The following is a 27,464-nucleotide window of genomic DNA, read 5'->3' as shown; positions in this document are numbered from 1 at the left end:
TCGTTATTATTCAATTTATAGGTTACGTAACAACTGGTGCGACAACATGATCACCGAAATACTGCTGTCCATATTATTGGGACTTGAAATTATATTTTACTTTTATATTACTCAGAACAATGATTACTGGAAGAAAATAGGAGTTCCGTTTGAGAAACCAGTGTTTTTGTTTGGAAATTACTTGGAATCGTTGCTAGGGAGGAAGCATGTTGGAATGATTCAAGCGGATTTGTACAAGTAAGAAATTTTAAATTTTATTTTTATCTATATTTAGATATTATACACTTCGAACTTATTTGAACTTTATGGGATTTGTAGAATTCAGAGATGTGCTTTATTTCAAATAAATCCATTTCAAATGGAAATGCAAAATGCAAAATGGGTATTTTCCATTTTGCATTTGAAATGCTTTTCTAAAAACCATTTTGCATTTTGCATTTCAAATGGAAAAGTTTTGACCCATTTCCATTTTGCATTTCAAATGGTTTTGGGTACCCATTTTGCACATCTCTGGTAGAATTCAATCAACCTTCCCACATTTCGGAATAAATTAACTTCTTTTGTTACTAAAATAGTAAACAATGCGATCCCGTATAAAAAAAGTTTTACACAAATGAAATGCTTGTATATAGCACGTTTCACATATTTCAAATTTTACAATCTAATCGCACTCAAAAGTTTTCGAGAGTTTTTACAAACTTTTATAATATTAAAAATCGATCGTCTGCCCACCCAATAGGTTTGGTAATTTGGTTGTCATTTTTTGCTAATAACGATGAGTGACCTCATCCAACAAAAGAGTCAAAGTTAAGTGTATATACGAGTAAATATTACGAAACTTTTAACATTTTGGGTTTAAAGAAGGATTTTTTTAAACATGTAATCTAACTGAATAATTTTCTTCTTTCAGCAAATTCAAAGGTGCTCGTTACGTGGGTTACTTCAAGTTGAATAATCCTGCGATAGTTCTGAGAGATCTGAACTTATAAGGAATGTCCTTGTGAAGGACTTTTATAGCTTTGCCAACAACGAGTTTCAAGTAGGTGTAGCCGATTTAAATGTTAAAATCCAAGTTTTCCAGTCAAATGTAAATGTTAAAAAAATATACTTACATCATAAAGTTATAAAAAATCGTGATATCTCCAAATCATGCCAATTTGATTCCTGGTTTCTATTTATGGAGGTCGAAAATGTCCATAGATGCACTATTCTAATAAAAACGAATCGTGACGTAGCTGGAAGTCCAGTTGGAGATCGAAAGGAACGATTTCTTTCTCTTTTTACTATATAATGCTGTGTATCAACAGGAGAAAAAACCGAGAGCCGAACCACGAATTATAGAAGAGAAACGAAGCTACCTCAAATGGCGCGAAACTTTCATTTCCCGTAATTCGTGGTTCGTCTCGATATTTCAATGGAAGATGCTCCGATGAACTAGGGTCATTTATCCCTTCGGCACCTGTGCAAAGTCGTCAAACGCATGCCCAACATTTGTACTTGGTTGACATTATTGATCTTATGAGAACGGATCGTTTCTACGATTATTTCTTTAATTCACAACAGTTTGGTTGTGGAAAGATTATCGTGTTTCCTACCTCATATAGTATAGATCTCTTCAAGACCCATATTCATCTTCTCAAAAAGAAGGAAATGGGGAAGAGGAAGGTGGAGAAGGATGCTGTAGAATCGAGGTTATTGTACCTATATATTACTTTCGTAGGCAATGTAGACATTCAAAATTTTCAATCATTCACTTCCACTACATACCTACATTCTCCCTATACCCCTTCGTTCATCGCATACGCCTAATTATATAATACTATATCCAAGTATTTATTTCACTCGATTCCGCCATGTATTCACCATTCATTACTGTGTAAGTACCTACCACATTGTTACTGTTAAAAAACCACATTTCATCGATGTTAATTCGACTCGTATGTAAATAAGTGTGGGGAAATTAACTTTGATTTGCAAATAAATAATATCATGTGCATACAAGTGAAAAGTGAAGGAGATCGGACATCGTGAGACTATCATGAGCTTGCGAGCGGCCCGATGTGTTTCGGACTCTAACTGAATTTCGAGCTACATCATGAGCTTGCGAGCGGCCCGATGTGTTTCGGACTTTAACTGAACTTCGAGTTACGTCATGAGCTTGCGAGCGGCCCGATGAGTTTCGGACTTTAACTGAATTTCGAGCTACGTCATGAGCTTGTGAGCGGCCCGATGTGTTTCGGACCTTAACTGAATTTCGAATTACGTCACGAGCTTGCGAGCGGCCCGATGTGTTTCGGACTTTAACTGATCTTCGAGCTACGTCATGAGCTTGCGAGCGGCCCGATGTGTTTCGGACTTTAACTGAATTTCGAGCTACGTCATGAGCTTGCGAGCGGCCCTAGATGTTTTTTTTCCGAAAAATGATTGTATGAGTGAACCTTCTTAAATATACAGGGTGTCCGGGGGTAAAGTGCACTAAATTCGGGAGGTGATTCTACATGAGATTCTATACTATTAGTAATTCTACATTGCTATGTACGCGGAAAAAACGATTGAATTTCGAAAAAAGTTATTTATTTTTTTTACTTCTACCATCATGTAGAATCACTCACGAAATTAGTACACTTTACCCCCGGATACCTGTATATTACAATAGAATTTTTTTTTGTGAGATCTTCTCATAAAAAACATTAAATCCTAAAAATTTATTAATATTTATTATGTGAGGTATCCTATACAAAAACAGTAATTTAAGCACATTATAATTTATTCATTTAGAATTAACGGCACAAGTTATAAATTAATTGACGGTTTGTAATATTATAATATAGTTGCAATTACAATCGTTAATCGTGCCATAAGCCATTACAACTGTAAAGTTGAACAAGTATCTATTGATAAATTTATATAATTACTTAAATATTCTAACCCATGTTTTTAACTATTATTTGAAGTGGCGCATCGTTGTAATAAACTTATGAGAAATGGCTTATCGAAGTCGCCCCACTCGCAAAGATTTTTTTTTGGATGCCCATGCACTTTTTTACCCATGCATTTTTTTAAATAATATATTTAGATAGTTTAAACATGTGTAATAAATATGACAAAAAAGATTTCAAAGCATCGCCTTGCATGACAGATTCATACGTCCGCCACTCCTGAATACCTGACCCCCCAGTTTCCTTCCCTCCCCTATAACTTGCATGACAGATTCATACGTCCGCCACTCCTGGATACCTGACCCCCCAGTTTCCTTCCCTCCCCTATAACTTGCATGACAGATTCATACGTCCGCCACTCCTAGATACCTGACCCCCCAGTTTCCTTCCCTCCCCTATAACTTGCATGACAGATTCATACGTCCGCCACTCCTGGATACCTGACCCCCCAGTTTCCTTCCCTCCCCTATAACTTGCATGACAGATTCATACGTCCGCCACTCCTGGATACCTGACCCCCCAGATTCCTTCCCTCCCCTATAACTTGCATGACAGATTCATACGTCCGCCTCTCCTGGATACCTGACCCCCCAGTTTCCTTCCCTCCCCTATAACTTGCATGACAGATTCATACGTCCGCCACTCCTGGATACCTGACCCCCCAGTTTCCTTCCCTCCCCTATAAATTGCATGACAGATTCATACGTCCGCCACTCCTGGATACCTGACCCCCCAGTTTCCTTCTCTCCCCTATAACTTGCATGACAGATTCATACGTCCGCCACTCCTGGATACCTGACCCCCCAGTTTCCTTCCCTCCCCTATAACTTGCATGACAGATTCATACGTCCGCCACTCCTGGATACCTGACCCCCCAGTTTCCTTCCCTCCCCTATAACTTGCATGACAGATTCATACGTCCGCCACTCCTGGATACCTGACCCCCCAGTTTCCTTCCCTCCCCTATAACTTGCATGACAGATTCATACGTCCGCCACTCCTGGATACCTGACCCCCCAGTTTCCTTCCCTCCCCTATAACTTGCATGTCAGATTCATACGTCCGCCACTCCTGGATACCTGACCCCCCAGTTTCCTTCCCTCCCCTATAACTTGCATGACAGATTCATACGTCCGCCACTCCTGGATACCTGACCCCCCAGTTTCCTTCCCTCCCCTATAACTTGCATGACAGATTCATACGTCCGCCACTCCTGGATACCTGACCCCCCAGTTTCCTTCCCTCCCCTATAACTTGCATGACAGATTCATACGTCCGCCACTCCTGGATACCTGACCCCCCAGTTTCCTTCCCTCCCCTATAACTTGCATGACAGATTCATACGTCTGCCACTCCTGGATACCTGACCCCCCAGTTTCCTTCCCTCCCCTATAACTTGCATGACAGATTCATACGTCCGCCACTCCTGGATACCTGACCCCCCAGTTTTCTTCCCTCCCCTATAACTTGCATGACAGATTCATACGTCCGCCACTCCTGGATACCTGACCCCCCAGTTTCCTTCCCTCCCCTATAACTTGCATGACAGATTCATACGTCCGCCACTCCTGGATACCTGACCCCCCAGTTTCCTTCCCTCCCCTATAACTTGCATGACAGATTCATACGTCCGCCACTCCTGGATACCTGACCCCCAGTTTCCTTCCCTCCCCTATAACTTGCATGACAGATTCATACGGCCGCCACTCCTGGATACCTGACCCCCCAGTTTCCTTCCCTCCCCTATAATTTGCATGACAGATACATACGTCCGCCACTCCTGGATACCTGACCCCCCAGTTTCCTTCCCTCCCCTATAACTTTTTACTTTCCAGAACTTCCTTTCTTCCTAAATATAACATGCCCTGAGAGAAAATCCTTCCCTCTGGGGCTCCTGTCTGGAGTTCATGTTTTATTAAAAGCCTCTGGGATGCTTCATTAGCGTTCGAGTTAGTTCCCTATCAACAAAACCGCCAGGTTTAATTACAATAATAATATTCCGGACATTGCAATATGCATGATACTTGCTTGCACTTGTCTGGGTCTTGCGTCGAACGCCTTTGTATCCTCGCGGATCCTATTCAGGCTACCAACCCCTTCAGCAAGAAGGACGAAGATTGGAAGACCTCCCGAGGTCAGTGGTCGGCCAGCCTGACCTCCAGCAAGGTCAAGACCATGTACGAGGTCATGTGGGGGAAGGGGAGTGTTATGGTGGAGCTCATAGAAAGCGTTATCAAGGACAACCCAAATCAACAGTGGGAAGCCAGAGAAGTATTAACTATGAACAGTTATCGTATGCAAGGTGCTCGGTTCTATATATGATGGTAAAAGAAAAAAGATAAATAACTTTTTTCGCAAGTCCAATGTATATGTTCCCATACAAAAATATGTTTCCTTAAAAGGATATTTATTGACCCTTACAAACAATTCAACTGTTTAACCTAAAAATTACCTTGTACGTTGGAATTTCGAAAAAAGTTTTTTAAATCTTTTTTACTTGTCATATAGAAGCACCCCCCCCCCCGAACAACTGTTATAAGTACATATTTTGATTTTTGTTATTTGTTTTTGGGGTGTTATGTCTTGTTGCGTGACACATCTGCCACACATCTGCACACATCTGCCCTGATGATAGACACTGTAACTTTGTCGGAAACGTTGGCTAAAGAAGGAGTTAGCGCAACACGGCATAACACCCCAAAAACAAATACTTTTGGCTGTGAAAATCTTAAAACATTGTGATGTTTCATATTCATACATCCGTTAATGAAATTTAAATACAGATAAAAAATTCTTCCTTGGAGTGCGATACCAACCACGGAAGTTTTGACGCCATCCTTAGTTGAGGGGTAAGATCTTCGGCTATGAATCCGGAGGTCGCGGGATCGAATCGATAAATTGATTTGAATTATTTTCTGTTATTTCAAATTGAATTCATATAAAATAATACGAGGCGTATCCAGAAAGTAAGTGTACTGAATTTTTGTAGGTAACAATTTTTTTTATTGAAACAAAAAAATTACATGGTTACCGTAGTACATATGTAAGCTATTTTTCGACATAGTCGCCAATCCTCTCAATGCAGATGGTGAAGCGGGGTATCAACTTTTTGATGCCTTCCTCGAAGTACTTTCCCGCCAACCCCTTCTTCCACTTTTCCACCTCCTCCTTTACCTCATCGTCGGTTGAAAATCTTTTTCCACCCATCTACAGCTTCAGGAAAGTAAAGAGATAATAATCTGAAGGTGCTAGGTCAGGGAAATGCGCGGGGTGGTTCAGGATATCCCATTTAAACGAAGCAAGCAGTTCCTTCGTTGCGTTTACCATGTGTGGTCTGGCATTGTCGTGCAGCAGGCTGACTCCTTTTGTCAGCATGCCTCTCCTCTTGTTTTGAATCACCTTCCGCAATTTTTTTAGGGTCTCACAGTATCTTGCAGAGTTGATGGTCTCCCCTTGAGGCAGATATTCAATCAAAATTATGCCTTGACAGTCCCAAACCACGGATGTCATGATTTTCTTGGCTGAAATTGTTGTTTTGAACTTTTTGGCGGAGGGTGAAGAGGTGAAAACCATTTTTAAACCACTTGTACCCACTCGTACAATTCATAGCTTTATCACCAAATGCAGTTTTCAGCAAATTATAAACCTCAAACAAAGGTTTTCCCTTCCAAACGAGATAACGGATGACGCCGTGTATTTCGCACTTAGCGGGAGATTGGATTGACATTTTTCACGAAACGTGTCGTTGCATCGACACTTCTCGATGTACTGACCTTGAACCGGTTTCGTTGCGGAGGGGAAGAGTGAGGCTACACGTAAGTGTAGCCAACATGTCGAAAATAAAATTCATTCGGTCGTGAGAGCCTCAGTAAACTTACTTTCTAGATTCGCCTCGTATATACCTGGCGTACTTGCGTCACATTCGTTGTTAGATTCTTTCAGTATCGCCGCGCCATGGTGAATTTGTTTTTTTAGTGTTTCTTTATTCATAAAATTTAAGTGATTACAATTTGTTCGTGTTCTTTACAACCACTATACTGGGCTCATACTCGTATTATGTCATAATTCAATATGTACCATAGTCATAATTCAATAAATAAAATATACAAAATTACTTGGAATGTGCAGAAAAATAGCATGTTGTAAAACAAAATACAATAGGTGTTATAAAACATAATAAATAAGAAAGAGAAATAAAAAAGATTAAAAAAAAGAAAACATACTTTCGGAAAAATAAGTCTAGATACATATTTAGATATATATAATACATAATTCAATATAAACTAAGAGATATAAACATTTTAGAGAAAGATATATTATTATTCAACAATTTTACTATAAATTCTTGTTTGAATTACGATTTGAAATATTAGAGTGAACAATTATTGTCACAATATTTTCTCAATAAATTTTAGAACGACTCTTTAAGTACAAGACGCATATCAGTGGTGTCAAACATTTTTTCTAATTAATATGAATAGTTTTTAATCTTTCTGATATATTTTTTAGAGTTTTTCTTAATTCATTATATATGTTTTTTTCACAATTTTCACAAAATATAATTAGAAGAGAGGAGTAACGGTGTGAATATTTTGTTGTGTTTTTTCATGATTTTTTCCATATGTTAAAATAATATTCGCAATGAATAGTTGACGAATATCTAGGATTTTAATTTTTTGAAAAGTGGCTCCGACGGGTCACATTTGAATATTATCCTTAGCAATAGTTTTTGAGTTAAAATCATGGGATGGAGAATATATTATGCACAACCTCCCCATCCCACAATTCCATGTGTAGCAATTTCTTGAAAGAGTGCAAAGTAGACACATTTTAATCTTTTTAGGTTAAGGATAGATCTGAGAGACCTGAAAATGTAGCATAATTCGCGGGAGTCTTTTTGTCGTATAATTGGTATGTGCCTCCCAGCGCAGTTGATCATCTATAATAACACATAAGTAATATGATTTCGTTAGATATATTGAAACGTGCATTGCTTCATATGACTTTAGCCGTGTTTGGTGAACAAATCTGAATATTCAGGTTTTTCCCAAAAAATTCCTCTTCCCATCTCCTTCTCATTCCCATACCCTTTAGCCTCACAACATCTATCGGACATATGGAAATCGAACAGAAACCACCTTATCTAAAATAAAAAACATAGAATGACTAATAGTCCAGTTAGACAAGCGTACAAAAAAACTTAAATCTCTGACGGTAAACATTTCAGATACAAAATTAAAAATGGATTTAAGGACAAAAAGGGCAAATTACAAAAAGAATTAAATATTATAATACAATTGTTGATTAAATATTATTTATTTAAGGTAAGTTCATAGATCACATATAGTAAAAATAGTCACAATGTATCAAATCACAATAATAATTAACTGAGCACGGGATCGGAGGGAACCTTGCCGATTTAGTCTTTGGGAGCAACAAAACTGACTTGTGCCGTTATAGTAACGGGCGGCGGCGACTGTGTTCTGCTTAGAGGGTCGTACCATAGGACGAAGCGCAACTAAGGCAGCAGTCGGGGTCTGGTTGGTGCTTTGCTTATGAAAGTAGAATACTCCTTAGAGGGTAGTGCCAAAGGACGAGGCGCAACTAAGAGAGTGTACTAGCCAAGGGCGAGCTGCAGAAGAACTGCCTGAAATGAGGTCCGCAGCTCTTTATATAGGCCGTTCCTTGTGGCGGGGCGTGGTTTATGTGACGACTCGAGAGTCGGAAATGCGCAGAGGGCGTCTGCGCAGTCAGGTTTGCCTAGGTTTGGGTGAGCAGGATGGCGCTGTACGGGGAAAAGAGATGGTGTAGTGGCAAGCGTAAAAACGGTGCGCTACAATATTTATTTATTTATTTATTATTATTACACGCCCTAATGGGCTTTTACACACTACAAAGTTTAACAGTAGAGTATCACAGTTATTATAGATTCTACAAAATTAAAACAATAAAGGAAACATAATACAACGAAAAAAGAAAAAATATTAAATGTTACAACAAAAGTATAAAAAATATCTATAATACACAATATATTAATCGTTTTATACAACTGTAACTCATAACTCATTCACACAACAACAGTAAACTAAACCAGTCACGTATTATTTCTGTCCACAAAATATTTAAAATAAAACGTAACACACTATTCCTGTGCCATTGTGTTCCAGTGTAAAAGTTGTGAATCTGCTCATTTCTTTGTGTCCTCAACAATAAAATAAAAGCCCGAAGTTTTAATAACAAATAATAATAACTTTACTTAAATTCAATATTTAATATTATTGTTACACCAAAGGCAGGTAACCTACATTTCCGCACGCCTTGTGACCGTAGTAGGTACTGATACCTACTCATTACTACTTGTAAATGAACTAATTAGGGGAGTTCAACTTACTATTAATTTTTACTAACCTAAATCCGAACTTATCATGGATGCGCAGACATACATATCCCTTGCACAAGATGCCATCAATGCACTAACTAATATTGTGATGGATCCCAATAACAAATTTACAAAGGAGCATATTGCCAAAATAATGCCCAAAACTAATGATATCCTAGGGTCCATAGGCCAAATGGCTGCAAGAATGGCTACCCTAGAAGGCGAATTATCAGTGTACAAAAATATTCCTCCTGCTGTAACCACTACTAATTTGCAAACAAATAACATCTGTGATATTATTGCTGAGATGAATGATCAAAATTTAAGGGAAAAAAATATTATAATATGTAACTTCCCCGAAAGCGAAGCAATAACCCAGACTGATATTATGAAAGACGACACTACCAGCATAAAAAATCATTTTCGACCTGGACAACTCTACCAATTCTCTTGACATGAAAGTTTACAGAATCGGGAAAAGGGATACTAATAAACCGAGGGGTGTAAAAGTCGAGTTCCCTGAGTCTAAATGGCAGAAAATCCTACTCGGCAAAAAAACACTCGCTAAAGAAAAACATCCGCATGTACACTGACCAATCAGTTGCTCAAAGGAACTATCTAAATAATTTACGAATCGAACTAAAAAAATAGGCAATCATCGGATGAGCAAGACATTCAAATCAAGTACATCAATAATCACCCAACAATTGTAAAATTAAATCTAAAAAACTTACCCCGAACTATTAATATATTATCAAAATGTAAGAGGACTGAGAACGAAACTTCAAGAACTAAAATTTACATTACCAACGATGAATTACGAAATTTAGGCCCATTTATGTCAGCATTTAAACATGGCTAAATGCTGACATAAACGATCAAGAACTGGGTTTTTTTATCATTTCATTTACAGAAATGACAGATGTCAAAGTTCCAGCATTAAAACAAAAAGTGGCGGCGTACTATTGTCAGTATCAACCAAACTGAATTCGAAGAAACTGAAATGCCTTCAAAAACATCTTGAACAAGTGTTTGTAATGGTTTCCTTAAAAAATGAAAAACTTATAATCGGTTGCACATATATACCACCATCCTCCGGCCTGCAAACATATAAGGAGCACCACCTTGAAGTTGAAAATATGTGAAGAAAATTTCCTGATGCTACATTTATTCTGATGGGTGACTACAACCTTCCAAATATTCTATGGGATATTGAGAACATCGCGTCCTTGAGTCCGGAAAACATCAATCATGGCTCCCATGAAATTATGGAAATGTCGAACTTTTTAAATCTGCATCAGAAAAACCATGTATACAACATCAATTCTCGTCTTCTCGATCTTGTCTTTACAAATTCTTCAAGTGTTAATGTGTATGCCTCTGATGAAATGATTCTTCCAATCGATAAATACCACCCCCTCTAATAATCAATTACCTCAATACTTACGTTATGGTAATTGACCCCCCGATTGTCAAGCGTAATTTTAAAAAGCAGATTACCCAACAATTGTAGAATTTTTATCTACTTATAATTGGGCTTATGATCTCACTTGTAAAAGATCAAGTTTAAATGAGGCCTTAGAATACTTTTACAATGTAATTTATCAAGCAATCGATAGCTTTGTACCCCTACAAAAATATTACACTTCTAAATTCCCTAAATGGTTCGATTCTGAACTGATTAATCTAACGTACGATAAAAAAATTGCACACAAACGTTATAAAATAAATAGAACGCTAGATAATTATATCGCATTCTCCATTCTGCGTAAAGATTGTACTAGGAAATCGAAAGTATGTTTCAAGAAATACACCAACAATGTTGAAAATTCTATTTTAACAAATATTAATAAATTTTGGAATTACGCTCCTTTCGGAAAAATAACTCTAACTTTCCCGGTACAATGTTTTACGGGAAAAAAGTGGGTCATGAAAAAAAGATATTGTTGATTTATTTGCAGATTTCTTCAAGAGTGTATATGTTGAAGACAATGACAACATATTATTATCTGATAAACCCCAATTTACCGAAAGCTCACTCAACTTGCATAGCATCCATGTGGTAGTAAATGATGTTGTGACTTTTATCAAACAGCTTGATATCAGGTCGAATTCGGGGCCAGATATGATTCCCTCAAAATTACTTACAAAATGTATTCATGTTCTAGCTCTTCCTATTACTATAATTTTCAATTTATCCTTATCTACAGGTTGTTTTCCTGAAATTTGGAAAAGTAGCTTTATAACACCTATTTTTAAATAGGAGATAAATGTCAAATTGAAAATTATAGAACCATATGTATTATGTCATCACTACCTAAACTTTTAGAAAAGATTATATTAAGCAAAATCATGCATCAAATTAAAACAATTATATCAACATTTCAACATGGTTTTATGCCAGACAGATCTACGTCATCTAATTTATTGCTTTACGAAATTTTTTATTTCTAATGCACTGTCCAAGGGTCTTCAAGTTGATACAATTTATACTGACTTTAGCAAAGCCTTTGATACTGTTTCTCATCGCATTTTAATGGAAAAATTAGAACACTTGGGAATAAGCGGCAACTTTCTCGAATGGCTTAGAAGTTACTTATCATACAGAAAATTATCTGTAAAAATTACCTCCACAACTTCTTACACTTTTTTGCCTTAAGTGGGGTCCCCCAAGGTTCCCACCTAGGACCAATTCTTTTCCTACTATTTATTAATGACATTTCACTAATTTTCGATAATATTCACTTTCTTCTATTCGCCGACGATCTAAAGATGTTTAAATCGATCGGTAATTCTTCTGATTGTTTAAGTCTACAAATGAACTTAAATAAACTTTATGAATGGTGCATCGTAAACAAATTACATCTTAATATCAACAAATGCCAAACGATCAGTTTACATAGATCTAAAACCTCTTTATTATTCGACTACTCAATTAACAATGCCAATCTAAAAAGAGTCTTTGAATTCAATGACCTTGGAGTTATCTTTGACTCCAAATTACGCTTCTTGAATCACATTAATAGCATTACCAGTAAGGGATTACAAATGCTTGGATTTATTCTCAGAATCGTTAAAGACTTTAATAAAATAAAAACTATAAAATTACAATACAAGTCTCTGTCCTCATTTCAACTCTAATTATTTACAAATTGAAAAAATTCAAAATATTTTTTTACGTTTTATTAATTTCAAAATTGGCATTCCTATTATTGAAATCAATTATGTCAATTTACGCAGTAAACTTAACTTATCGAAATTATCCGAAAGGCGAAAAATATTTGATCTCCTTTTATTATATAAAATTGTTCATTCAAGGTTGTACTGCCGTGACACTATAAATTTGCTATCTTTACATATACCTCCAAAATATACTAGACGGAATATTTTATTCTACAACAATAACTTCGCTACGAATTCTGTGTTAGAAAGAATACATAGGTTGGGCAATGAACTAAGTGATGTCGCTGACATATTTAATTTAAACTTCAATACATTTAAAGCCAAATTATTCCACCACTTTTTAAATGTAAATAATGTATGAGAAATCATTATATTTTATTTCGATTATCTATTGTTGTTAAAAATGAAATTTGTAATTATTATGTACTTAAAACCCCAATAGGGCGTCAATAAATAAATAATATTTCTCTTTTTTTTTCATTTGCGCTTATGTCATGTCTTTTTTTCCCGTTTCAATTTATTATTTCATGTTATATTTTTTATTGAATACTAGCTGACGTGTACCCGGCGTTACTCGGAGACTTGAATAGTTTGTTGGGGTAAAGTTTTGAGCAAATTATTATAACCAATAATTAGTCGCCTGAAATATCAATACAAATTGAAAATATCTCCCGAGTAAAAATAAATGCCGCCGACGGGAATTGAACCCGCACCTTCTGATGTCCGGTCAGATGCTCTGGTCCACTGAGCCACGTCGGCTTATTTCCAACCCGCCAAATGATTCAATATGTACTAGTACTTCAATCAACAATTATTGCTTATTATAATTCCTTATCCTTTGTGCTATGCATAAAACCTTGTCTTATAAACATAAGTTTATCATTAAAAAATATAATAAAGTTTTGAGGTTGTGAAGTGAAGAGTACCGGACAACCAGTGTTGCCAACTTAATTACTTCAAAATATGCTAGAGTGATGGGAAAAATATGCCAGAAAAATGCTAAATTCCTTTAAAAAATGCCAAAAAAAAGCCAACATAAATTAAACTTAGTATTTATTGAGAAATAGAGTGATGGGAAAAATATGCCAGAAAAATGCTAAATTCCTTTAAAAAATGCCAAAAAAAAGCCAACATAAATTAAACTTAGTATTTATTGAGAAATAGAGTGATGGGAAAAATATGCCAGAAAAATGCTAAATTACTTTGAAAAATGCCAAAAAAAGCTAACATAAATTTAACTTAGAAAAAAAATCAGTAAAATAAAATATCAATATCTTCATCTTCTTCTTCTTCATTAACAGCAGCTGATGTGGAAGGCTGAGAGACGGAGTCGTAATTTTCTTTGGTCCCAATGGAGCGTAGTACTTCGTCAGGAACAGTGTAAGAATAACAGCACTTTCCTGCTCTCTTTAGGCCAAATCTCACGTACAAAATTGCATTCAGGGTTCTTACCGCCAAACGATTTGGGAGTTTTGTTTTGACCAGACTCATTTGGCTAAATACACGTTCAATGTCCGCATTTGAATGCGGCAATGTTAAAATAGACATTGTCAACTGACATAAATCACCGAAGGGGTTATTATTAGCTGCATCTTTATATTGCATGACTTCATTCCAAAACTCTACAGTGGAAGTCAAGGATTCCCATTTTGTAAACTATGTTTCTCCATTGAGACACCAGTTTTTCAATAGTAGGTTCATTTAGTCGGAACTCTTTTTAGTCGGGCTATTTTTACAATGGATGGTTTTTCTACCTAAAGTATCTTTATCTTTATCGCCCGAAAAAGTGTTGTCCATAGTGCAAGTGAGTTGGGGAGACCGACAAAGTTATCGATATCATTTTTGTTAGTTAAAAAATTGGTTTTTATTATTTCATGTTTCTGTAAAAATAAGCCAAATAAATATGCTATATGCTAAAAGCATAATAGTTATGCTAAACATGGAGTAATTATGCCAAATTTAGCATATAATATGCTAACTTGGCAACACTGCTGACAACTCATGCATTTTGAAGGTGGATCTAATACTGTCGCATTGTAATGAGTATTTGTTTCACTTTGATCGTTTCATGTCTTCCTCGGACGTCCTCGACCCCTTCAACCATTTACCTCAAAGTCATACATTCTCCTTACACCTATTTCTTCGTTTAGCATAGTAATTATTTGATTTGTATCTTCCTCGGGCATCCCCGACTTTTTCTATCATTCAATTCATGTAAAATCATGAAATCCACATTGTAACTGTTTAAAACTACATCATGTCGACTTTAATGTGACTCTGTATCTGATTCCAGTGCTTAGACCCCGTTACTGACTGCGTTAAGGCCCCGTAGTAAGCGTTCAAAGATGGTTTAAAAGGAAGATATGTAAATACGAATGTTAGAGGGAGCGCGCTAATATTTAAAAACAATAATAACTAAGCGAAAATTTTTAATAAAAAACGACTCGTTTAAAATATAGCAAAAATGCGTGACGGGCCGAATCGGGAGAGGCTGGTCGCGGGAGAACTTTTGGGCCTTTTGGCCTCTCCAGCCGGACTCTCTCGACCCATCGCCTTATACCGCAGTGGGAGGGTTGGATTCATACCTCCGTCACTCCTGGACACATTGACCTCCAGATTCCTACCCACCCCTCATACCTTATTCCTTCCCAGAATTTTCTCTGCTTCCTTTACATAAAAAATACCCAATGATGACATAGGCCCTGAGGGAAAAAATCTTCAGGGCCTCATTGTGGAGCTGATATTAAAAGTATATATTTTTTTAATCCAATAATACCTCGAATTCATGCCGAAAATATGACACAGGCCCTGAGCGAAATCAACTCCCTTAGCGTCTGTGTCATATTTGGGGATACTCTCTGGAGGGTCGATTTGTCTAAAGGAAGGAGTAAACCTGCTCTTCCTTGACCCATGTTGTAGGAGGGGGGAACGACTCTTGACTTGAATTGAATTGATTAATAGAGCACAGCAAATTATTCCACACCCGAACTGTTAAACATAAGAACGAGATTTAGAAACAATACGTTTTCGTGTGGCAAATAATATCAACCTAGCACAACAAATGTTGGGCGCGCGTTTGGCGTGTTTCCCACATGTTCAATGGTGCCGAAGGGATTAATGACACCAGTTGTTCCTCGGAGCATTTCTCATTGAAATACCAAAAGAACAAGGACGGCATTTCCACCTGACTACACTCCAAAGACTCCAAAGACAAAGATCTGTTAGTTAAAGTCCGAAAATCTATCAAACAAGATATTTTTTTAGTATCGCTCCTCTCCAAGAAAAGTTTAAAATGATATATTTGATAGTACAAGAGTATGCACTACACAGTGATAAGTATCAAGTCTCTGAAGACCCTACCACTCAAATTAACTAATCCATCTGCTATCCTGAGCACAGGGCCGGCCCTGAGCCAAACAGCGCCTGAGACTAGTAAAAACCTCAAGGGAGCTGTATTAGGTGTTAGGTAATATCGGCTACTTGGCTACTTGCTGCAGTGTTATGACAAAACCATGCAACCCAAAAAGGGGCAATTGAGTAAATCGCGTTTGAAGAATTCAACAAACAATTTAATGCACGTGGCCGGTCAACACGTGAGGTAGCGTCTTAAGTGCAGTCAGAACCCGCTGACCAATCACAAGGCATTTGAGTTTGTCAGGGTTTCAATTGTTTTTAAATGAAGACTTGAAGACTTGAAGACAGAAGCATTAGTTGATTTACACGAATATGTGTTTTTTAAGCCATTAAGCCGAGTTCCTTATTGTAAATTAACTATATTTATTGGAATTGGGGTTACGCAAAAGAAGGTCGATCATTTAAGATCCCAGGTCAACTTGCCCACTGGAACGCAACGCGTGTGACTACGTGACAAGTGGTATCTATTTCTTCAACGCGGTGCGGAGACGCGTAAGTTGATTTGACGATTATTTTGAAGTTTATGTGTTTCACTTGTCAGCAGACGCAATTTATAGATTAGTCATGTCATGCGATTCAAAGAGCGAATTTGAAGATGATTTACGCAGTTTATTATTTTATTGAGTCAACCATAGATATATCAAACAGAACAATAGATGCATAGATAATACCACTCATAGATGTGAAATCAACTACCCCCCCCCAATATAGTTGTTCTACCTTTAGGGTTTTTAGCTGAAAAAAGGTCCATATTGTACCTGAAAAAGGCCGGCCCTGCCTGAGCATAGATAGATTGGTCATAAGGTCATCATCATTATTCAATTCATAAGTTGTTGAACAACTGGTGCGACAACATGATCACCGAAATACTGCTGTCCGTATTATTGGGACTTGGAATAATATTTTACTCTTATATTACTCAGAACAATGATTACTGGAAGAAAAGAGGAGTTCCGTTTGAGAAACCGATGTTTTTATTTGGAAATTACTTGGAATCGTTGCTAGGGAGGAAGCACGTTGGAATGATTCAAGCGGATTTGTATAAGTAAGAATTGTTATCTATTATTTTAACACGACCGTTTAGTCGTTACCGCTGACACATGTTTTTTTTTTTTTTTTTTTTCATTGTACAACAGAACATTCATTTCACTTCAGTCATGCTATGCTTTGCCAGGACGTCGGTTTTGCCTTTTGGTACTCTGAATAAGTCATGGTATCGACTTCGGTTGTAGTGGTCTGGTACATATAAATCATAGCATCCCAAGAGGAATGGGCTATCAATAAAATTGTTCCAAATTTTGAAAAATATAATGGCTAGGCTTGCTTTCCGCCTAGTTTCCAGACTCACAGAATTAATTTCCTCAAGTAAGTCGATATGGTGCATGAACCTGGGATAGGTTACATTCGTCCGCATATAGACATACCTGAGGAATTTCTTCTGGATTTGCTCTATCATTTCAATGTACTTCTGGTGGTACGGCGCCCAAACATCGCTCGCATACTTTTTTTTTTTGCTTCTCAGTATGCCATCGAACAATGCTAACAATGTCGGGTTCGTTAATTTTAGGGAAATGTTACCTACGTTCCATGGGACCTCTGTTCGCGTAAAATCTGTACTAAGATTAGGGGTTTCACTATCATACACAGATTGAAAGTAGTCTGCAAATTTCTGACATATAGATTCTGAGTCCGTTATAAATTTGTCTCCACTATTCAGGCCGTTATGTGACCTGGAGTTAGCTTTCTGTGATTTTATAAAATCCCAGAGTTCGTACGAGCGTGGATCCTTCCACGAGCTGTCAAATCGTAAAAATAAATATTCTGGCATCTACCACATAATAAAGAATAACACAACAAGTGCCTTGTGGGCTTGTTTCGTGATCCAAATATAAGCCCAACGTGGGCCTATAAAACTGTGTTTCACCATGATTACGAATTTAAATGTGATGGCGATATACAATTTCAGGCAAGTGTAAGAGAGACAGACCGCGTGTAAAATGGTCTAGAACCAAAAGTTTACATTGCACTTCTAGTTTTCTTTTTTATTCTATGGAACCTACCTACCTGCCTGAAGAATGTTTAAAAAAATAATTTTTATTGAGGTAGTGACGTTTCTTTGCACAAATTGTACAATTACTTATTTGAAATTTTAAAAAATATATAAGAAGGAATGTAAGTATTTGAATACTTATAAATCTTTTGACTTAAAATTTGGTTTTGATTTATTAAATAAGAGAAAATTAGAAATGTACGTTTTTGGACGCGAGGTCTACCGTTCACAGAACTATTGGTGTATATTTGGACGCTAGGTCTATCATTCTCAGAACTACTAGTGTATATTTCGACGCTTGGTCTATCATTCTCAGAACTACTAGTGTATATTTGGACGCTAGGTCTATCATTCTCAGAACTACTAGTGTATATTTGGACGCTAGGTCTATCATTCTCAGAACTACTAGTGTATATTTGGATGCTAGTTCTCTCATTCTCAGAACTACTAGTGTATATTTGGACGCTAGGTCTCTCATTCTCAGAACTACAAGTGTATATTTGGATGCTAGGTCTCTCATTCTCAGAACTACTAGTGTATATTTGGACGCTAGGTCTCTCATTATCAGAACTACTAGTGTATATTTAGAGATTTGCAAGGTACCATCTAGTCTAGAGTGCACGAGTCTATCGCTATCCTTTTCATTTTCAAGAACAAATAGCATGCGCACTCTCTTTGTTTTAATGGACGGACAGTTGCTATGCTTTGTCCTCTTCTATCGCATGGGATGGTTGGTTGGGACCTCTCAGTCGCACACGAGAATTCGCGGCATGTTTTCAAAAAGTTTTAGTTTTCAAAATTCGACAACCGGAATTCGGGACTGATTTTTAGCAGGCAACCATAAGGTTGGTATAAACCATCGTGTTCATAATGAAATAATCTTTAATTTCATATAATTTTTATTCAATAATCAGACCAGTGCAAAATGCTTTTTCGATTTACCTGTTTATACATGGCAACCTGAGAGTTGTGACCGGAAAAGAGTAGGTAACCTAACGTTTGCATATTCTATGGGTTTCATACTTTCGATTGGTATAGAATTTGTATAATAATCAAACCGGTGAAATGATTAAAAAAATTGTTTTTTTAAATAATTAATTAATCATACCATGGACTAAAATTTGCTAGGCAACCGATATGCAATATACCTATTTATTGACATATTAAATTAAATATAAAATACGTTTCATCAAATAAACATCTCGGTGACGGTCGTTCTTTAAGGGATCTTAGACTACTACATATATAAAATTATTTAAGCTGACATTGTACAATTATGTTCTGTAAAAAACGTATCCCAAAGATCTACTTTTATGTGTGTATTTAAGTAGTACCTTCTCCATTCCGTTAAACATTTTCCTTGGTGTCGTAATTTTGTTCGGGATAAAACTCCTTTTGTCTTCTGTTTTCCCATATTTCACTGAAACCTACGTATATATTAGCCAAGAGGTTTATTATAAATTGGTTCAATTTTACCTTAAATTTGAAAATCATTTCAACGTAAGTAAGTGCAGTAACTTGGGGAGATAATTGCACAATTCTATCTACAACAAATGATCTAACAATCTAAACTTAAAAGATTAATGACTCTTTTTATTATTCGAATGACTTTAGGTACTTTATAGGTGAAATATGTCTAATTGTCTGTATGGAGAAAAACTTTCGATGTAGAGTTTTTGTTTTATGGAAAAAAAACTTTCGAATTTCAAAAATTTGTTGTTGGGTAATTTAACTGGTTTTGGTGGATTAGAGCTTGGATACGTATTAGAGTTAAAACACATAAATTATATACCTATTTATTTTATAAAATTTTATTTTCTACAAAATTAATATCAACAATTTTTTCACTAAATTTTACTGGAAACGAGATATTTACAAAAAACCAAAGCTAGTCGCGCAAAAAACTTGTTTTTTTCAAAAATATACGCACCTTTACGACTTTCTATCTCAGTACCTATTAGAGATTGAAGATAATTGTTTTCACAAAAGTTGTAAGTAATTTTATGTTCTACTTTAATTGTTTAGCTAATTTAGCCGAAATTTGCATTGGGAATGAGATATTTTGGAAAAACTAGATTTTGGCGCGATTTCGGCCGGTTTTTTTCAAAATGGCGGCGCGAGCACAGGTGTGCCAAGGTCGGAAACTCAGATTTTACATCAGGGGACCAGTTTATAAAACATATAAAAAAATTGGGACTACCGGAATAATTACGATCGCGAATCGCTAATTGCCCTGGAGTATTAGTAATGAAACGAACTCTTCACAAACACTTTATTGAAATATAAGAGAATACCACTCCTTAGTAAAAAAACTCCTTTTATTTTACCATAATTTATTAGATATACCATTGTTACAACTAACATGACTGTATAATTAGAAATATATGTAAAAGCCCAGTAGGGCGTAAATAAATAAAACTAGGAAAACGATTCTAGTGAAGGGGCACTCTATAACATTCTGTGCCGCTGGTTGTGACAACCGGTCAGACAGCCGGTGCGCCAAGTGTCGTGAAAAAAAGGATTAATAGTAAAAAAGTCTACTTGGGCTAGAAATGATACATAATAACATAACGACAATACTTTAGTGTCATCTTTTTTCTCAAGTGCCTACACATTTACGCATTTAATTTTTTGTTAAAATATTATATTAGGTATTTATAGCATGTCTGAGTTCTTCACAATCAGTTCCAATTTTCCGTGCCCAAAAATTGGTGTGACTGAAAGCCAAATAATATAATTTATATGTAAAAATAAACTACATTGTTTATAATTATTATATTTGAAATACTTTTTATATGAAATAAGTTTTACTTGATTATCATTTTTAGGCGTGACAATTACAAATAAAAATCACACATAACAGCGGAACTTTTTATTGAAAAAAATATTTAAGGTAAGTAATATTTAACTATTAAAATAAAGAAACTTAAGAATTAAAAAAACTTCTACTAAATAAACTGTTTTCATATTATTTTAACAATGTCCAATTTTATCTGAAACATGACCACTGTACACATTTTAAGAATCAACAATTGAAAAAAAATAATGTTATCTTTTATATTGGTGAAACATACAAAAAACCTTTACTCACTTGAGGAAGAAGTTAAATTATAAAAAACAGAAAATTTCACTAATAGATTTCAAAGTAATCGTTTGATTAAATAAAAAAAATACGTAAAAGAAATGACCGGAGCGACGGGCCAGGTGACAGACAACCTTATAGGCCGGAACTTTGGCGGCGTCTGAATCAATACGTAGTAACTCCTTGCCGACGCGCACACAAATATACAACACACAATCCAGAGTTTTGAAGTACTGGCGGTCGACTTTGGTTTATCTGGCCAGAAATTGAATTTTTGCGAGTGTTTTTATTTTAATTAATTCTTATGAATACATTAATAAAATCTCTAATCTTTTTTGAGGGATTCGTCGGGATTTTACTAATTCATCGTCTAGAAAAATAAAATCTGGTACTTGCCACTTATCTTACAAGATTTTACATTTAATAAAATGTACTTATTGTTTTACATAATATATTTAATGGTAAGGTCCTGTTTTTATTAATCTTAAATATAAATAACTTGCATCCCTTCGAATCCCTCTAGAAACATTTAATATTTTAGTAATAAGCTCATCAATATTTAGGGCTATTAATAGACTCTAAACTTTCGTGGAATTCCCATGTTGAGCATGTGAAATCTAAAATATCCCCAATAACCGGCGTACTGTACCGACTCCAAGGTCTTCTCTCTATATCTCTACTACGGGCCACATACTATGCGATGATTCACTCTCATCTGAGTTATTTAGTTAGTATCTGGGGAACTATTACTAAAAAACAAATATCAGAAATACAAGTGATTCAAAATCGAGCAATAAGGAATATCTACCGTCTACCGTGGGATACACATATCAAAGATATATATTTAAAGACAAACATACTTCCTTTTACGGTTCTACCTAAATACAATATCACTTGTACAATATTACAAATCATACATAGATCCTCACACACTAACATCAAACCAGCATTTAATTCAGACATACACCAGCACAAAACACGGTCCCAAAATCTAATACACCTATCATCGTCTACCCACACAACAAAATTTGGTATTAACTCATTACAATATATTGCATATAGACAATACAATGCATTACCTAATGAAATAAAGCAATCAGTAACTAACAAAAAAATATTAGTTAAAACGCTTAAAGATTATTTCCTGAAAATGTTTTTAAACCAGTGAATTTTCGTTCGCTTTCATATGTTGGTTTACTATGTTTCATGTGTATAGATGTCTCTCAGTATTTCTAAAATCTCTATTCTTAACAATGTATTTTTCCTTTTTTATTTATTTTTCTTTTCCTTTTCAATATGTTGTATTTTTTTTAAAGTGTAATATCCTTGTAAAATGTATTTTATGTGTCTGTACTTCCCGTAATGAGTTTAATCTCAACTCATAGGGAATAATGTGTTACCTACCATGTTTTTTGTAATACATTATAAATAAATAAATAAAAAATAAAAAATAAATCAGAAATAATTAAAATGTGAGCGTCGGGGCAAATCCCCGTTATCAGGGTATTGTGTCACCTTAACAGCGGCTTTATTGAGCTAATCGATTTACAGTCCAATAGAGTAGACAGATTGGTCACAGTCGTTACTGACGATGGATGACGATTGTCATGGTAGTAGACGTGTATCACGTTGGATGTTTTGATTTTGCATGTAGGTCACAGCACAGTGGGATGTTAATCCGTGATCCATGATCACAGCGATGAAGTAGGTGTCTCAAAACCGCGTCAATGGAGACCGGTATTGCAGATGTTGTTCATCACTGGTGATGACGTTGAGACTTCCAGGTGATCCAGTGTGAAGTTTGTTTGTTTTTGAATCTTTATTTAGATGTACGCAAATTTTTTCATACATCTAGTAGGAATATATAAAAAATACAAAAAAATAACAATTACATTTTAAGAGAAAAAGATAAATACACAAAATTATATTATATAAGATATCTAGGTGACTAAAATAATATTGGTGAGTATGTTCAACAATCAAAAATTATTTTTTACATATAAAGCACATGTCCTACGAAAAGTGCTAAGGCTTGGGGCTTCCTTTATGACATTTGGTAGGTTATTATAAAGTTTTTGCCCTTTATAAAACGCGCTGTTTTGTGTGCATGAAAGTTTAGTTTTGGGAAGCCTAAAATCTCTGCGTCTTCTCGTAGGATAATTGTGAACATTTTCATGATACATAATATTTCTTTGCAGATAATTTGGGAGCATATTATTTTGAAGGTTATACATCATTGTTAACGTATTATATACTATGTGTTGTTTGGTTGTCATCATATTTAAATTTTGTAACATAATTTTAACTCTAGTAAAAATGTTTTACTACATTTTAAAATCATCCTCATCCCCATATTTTGTATAACCTGTAGTTTATTATTTTGGGCTTCGTTACATAAGAATAAAACACTAGAACAATAATTTAAATGCGGAGTAACAATAGAATTGTAAACAAGGCGCGTTGTCTTTAGATCCAAGTTATTTCTGATCCTTTTTAGGAATCCAACTTTTTTAGCAATTTTCTTTGTTATATATTCTAAGTGTTCATCAAATTTTAATTTTTAATCTAATATTACACCCAGATATTTAATACTACTCACCTTTTCTATGAAGTAAGCCAAATGTACGTCTTACTCGTAGGTTCCAATGTGATGCGCGCTACATGTATTGAATTTCTATAACCTACTAGTAGCTGCCGCTACATATCTATAAATTTGACTATCCCATTTTGCTAATAACAACAAGTGACCTCGGCCAACACAGAGGGAGTCAAATTCAAGTGTATTGACGAGCAAATGTTACGAAACTTTTATCATTTAGATTTGACAACATTTAGAAAGTTTTTATATATTTAAAAAAAAAATAATAATGTTCTTTTTTTGTTATTTGTTTTTGGGGTGTTATGCCGTGTTGCGCTAACTCCTTCTTTAGCCAACGTTTTGGACAGCATTGGCACTGCAATGCTGTCCGAAACGTTGGCTAAAGAAGGAGTTAGCGCAACACGGCATAACACCCCAAAAACAAATAAGAAAAATACTTTTGGCCGTGAAAATCTTAAATCTAATAATGTTCTTCTTCCAGAAAATTCGAAACTGCTCGTTACGTGGGTTACTTCAAGTTGAATAGTCCTGCGATAGTTCTGAGAGATCCTGAACTTATAAGGAATGTCCTTGTGAAGGACTTTTATAGCTTCACTAACAATGAATTTCACGTAAGTATAGCCGATTTGTTTTTTTTCAAGTCAAATGTATATTTAACAAAAACTAAAAACATACTTACATCATAAGGCTGTAAAATTGCGCAATGTCACTCCCAATCATGCTAATTTGATTTCTGGATTCAGGATCTATTCGTCGAGACTATTCCTAGATAATTAGGTAGGTAATATTTATTTTATTTATTTTTATACAATGTCTTTTTAAAAAATATTATTTTATAATGTGGGCCTCACTGGATGACTTACCTATGGATGCTACTTGAAATTTTACAAATAAATCAAAGTTACTTACAGGTATCAATTACAGGTACCTATATTTAAAATCAATTAAGACTCATAATTTAATATTGATATTTTAACGAGAAGGTGGAGAGCGAAAATGGAAGTAACTTGCGGACTGTAGTTACTCGCGGATTGTAGTTACTCGCGGATTGACAGTTACTAATGGAATTAATCAATGCGGGGTAGCTCGGCCCGTCGGTGGACGATATTGGTGGACGAGTCGCAAGTAGAAGGTACTCCATCGTGAGATCGCTGCTGTGTTCGCTTCCCAACATTATAATAATATGGTGACCGGATAAATCATCAAAATGATAATTCATCACGTCTTTAAAAGGTTATATAAAGTCATGGAAAGTGATGAAACAAAAACTTTATTAACTGGGTTAAGTAGGTTAGGTTAGGTGAGGTTAGGTTTAAATTTTATTTTTTTCATCGTTTCTAAAGACTTTATATCACTTTTTAAAGGTGTGTTGAATTGTCACTGAGTCGAGTTATCATGGAACCTAATAACATATTGAGAATAATAATATTATATAAAATAATAATATTTATACAAATCAAATTAATGATTTATGTGGAAAATGTTTGACTTTTCCGGAAACTATAGAACATAATTATATCGGGATCTTCTATATTAGCACCGTCCGAGTATACATTTAGGCATAATCAAGTTTTAAAAATAATTCAAAGTTTTGTGATTAAAGATAACTTGATTGACTGCCGTAATATAGTACCATATTATGAATACGAACCTAATTCATTTTTAGAAAATGAATTTTATAAAATATATTATGATAAAACTATATTACTATTATTACGATTAGTCATAATAGACCCGATATAGTTTTACATGACAAAATTTAAAAAATAACTTATATCATTGATGTCGCTATTCCAAATTCCTGTAATATTCAAAAATAGGTTTCTGAAAAAATAAGAAAATACACAGACTTAGGAAATGAAATTAAAAGAATTTGGCATTCTCAGACCATAAAAATATTACCATTTGTTATTTCGGCTACTGGCATTATACCTAGCTCTCTCATTCAAAATTTAGGCGTATTAGATCTGTCAAAGAATTAATATAAAAAAATGCAAAAATCAGTCATTTTAAATACATTTAGGATTAAGAAATATTTAAAAAAAAATTTATACTGAGGGATCAGTAGGATTTATAGGTCCAGTTAGAAGTTCTACCGAGCCGAACCCTCTGATAATATCTGGAGTCGGTGAATTATTTTCCCATTTGATCTCTGGAGATTAGACGTGTTGTTTTTGTATTATTTTGTATTTATTATGCTTGTATAATGCACTTGCATAATGTGGATTGACTAGATAATCATTTGTGGAAAAGTGTGTGGAAGGGTTTAGTTTTTCCCGTGGGGAAGATTTAACCCGGACATAAAGTCGGAAGAGAAAAAAAATGCAATAGAGGTACTTACCGCTTAGGTACTAAGTACGTATATTTAACTGTTTAGGTTGACCCCATCGCGGATCCTATTTGGGGTACCAACCCCTTCAACAAGATGGACGAGGATTGGAAGACCTCCCGAGGTCAGTGGTCGGCCAGCCTGACCTCTAGTAAGGTCAAGACCATGTACGAGGTCATTTGGAGGAAGGGGAATGTTATGGTGGAGCACATAGAGAGTGTTATCAAGGACAGCCCAAATCAACAATGGGAAGCCAGAGAGGTATGGACCGTTATTGTATATAAGTAGATGTGTGGTTTTTCATTTTCATAAATCTACTAATAAAATTCTACTAAGGAAAAGCACTTTGTAGAGTACTGATACCAAAGTGAGTCCAAAGTTTTTTTGCCCCTTGTAGGCATAAGAAAGACGACACGCTGTCTGACAACACGTCTCGCAAGGACATTACTTGTCGGTCAATTATAACGATCAAGTATATCAAGTTAAATATTCACAAATACGCAGAAATCTAAAGCTTGGACACACACGAGAGAGCCAACGAGCCAAAACTGTGTGGGGGGAAACTCTGTTCGTAATCGTAATAGTGTGATGTAATTTCACTATACATATCTTATTTAAATAAAGAAATATATCGTAATAAGAAATGTATTGTGAAATTTCTTATTACTATAAATAATTATAAACTTTTTCTGCATTTTAAAAGGTTTATAGTTCACGTTTATTATTTTAGTTTAACTTAGTTACCAGCCACTCAAACGATTTTTGTCATTTTGTGGCAAGTTTGCAAAACGTCTTGAGCGATCGCTCGCCATAATGTGGCAATTTATGTAGATCCTAAAAATATGGGATAAACGGTGAAATCAATATGGATTCATTCGCTTTAAGCCCCAGTAAGCAGTTCATCTATTTCCATATTAACATTTTGAGTGATAGTAATTAAATCGAATGGCCAAATCGAACACCCGATCACACTAAAGCGTGGTATATCATTTTAATTGTTTTCCTATCAATTATGTTTCGTAAGTTATAGATGATGTGAAAAGTTTACGCATTCGCTTTGAATTCGCTTTGTGAGGTTAATGTGTTATTTTTTTATTTTGCCGTCGATTATTATTCCAATGTATTTTATAATTGGGTATTGATTTAGTTTAGCACATTGAGTCATGAATCGATAAGTTAAAAATCGATAAGACTAAAACAGTCAACACAATAATATCAATTATGGTGTTCCTCAAGGATCCATATTAGGGCCTCTCTTGTTTCAAATATATATTAACGATATCTGTCAGTTAAACCTAAATGGGGAAATTTTTTTATACGCGGATGATACTGCTATATTTTACTTTGGTAAAAACTTAGAAAACTTACTTGAAAAAGCCCAACTGGATCTTCATAAATTAAATAACTGGCTAATTGAAAACATATTAACTATTAACACAAAAAAAAAACAAATTATATGATCTTAAGTTCACAAAAAAGAAAAACGCCG

General features: G+C 35.2%; 1 protein-coding gene across 1 annotated transcript in view; it reads left to right on the top strand.

Annotated features, from left to right (window-relative positions):
• The first annotated feature begins 214 nt into the window (after nt 1–214).
• Nucleotides 215–27,464, top strand: part of LOC149420136 (cytochrome P450 6j1-like) — a 38,902-nt gene continuing 11,652 nt past the window's right edge. Inside the window, exons 1-3 of the mRNA XM_089636406.1 lie at nt 215–237; nt 24,128–24,257; nt 26,024–26,236. Of these exons, the coding sequence (XP_089492532.1) occupies nt 215–237; nt 24,128–24,257; nt 26,024–26,236 (366 nt within the window). The remainder of the gene's footprint in view (nt 238–24,127; nt 24,258–26,023; nt 26,237–27,464) is intronic.

This window comes from Hesperophylax consimilis, chromosome 10, assembly GCF_061612785.1.
Source record: "Hesperophylax consimilis isolate HC1 chromosome 10, BYU_Hcon_1.0, whole genome shotgun sequence".
Lineage (NCBI taxonomy): Eukaryota > Metazoa > Arthropoda > Insecta > Trichoptera > Limnephilidae > Hesperophylax > Hesperophylax consimilis.
Note: the sequence above shows the minus strand (reverse complement) of the source record. Positions and strands in the feature narration are given on the sequence as shown.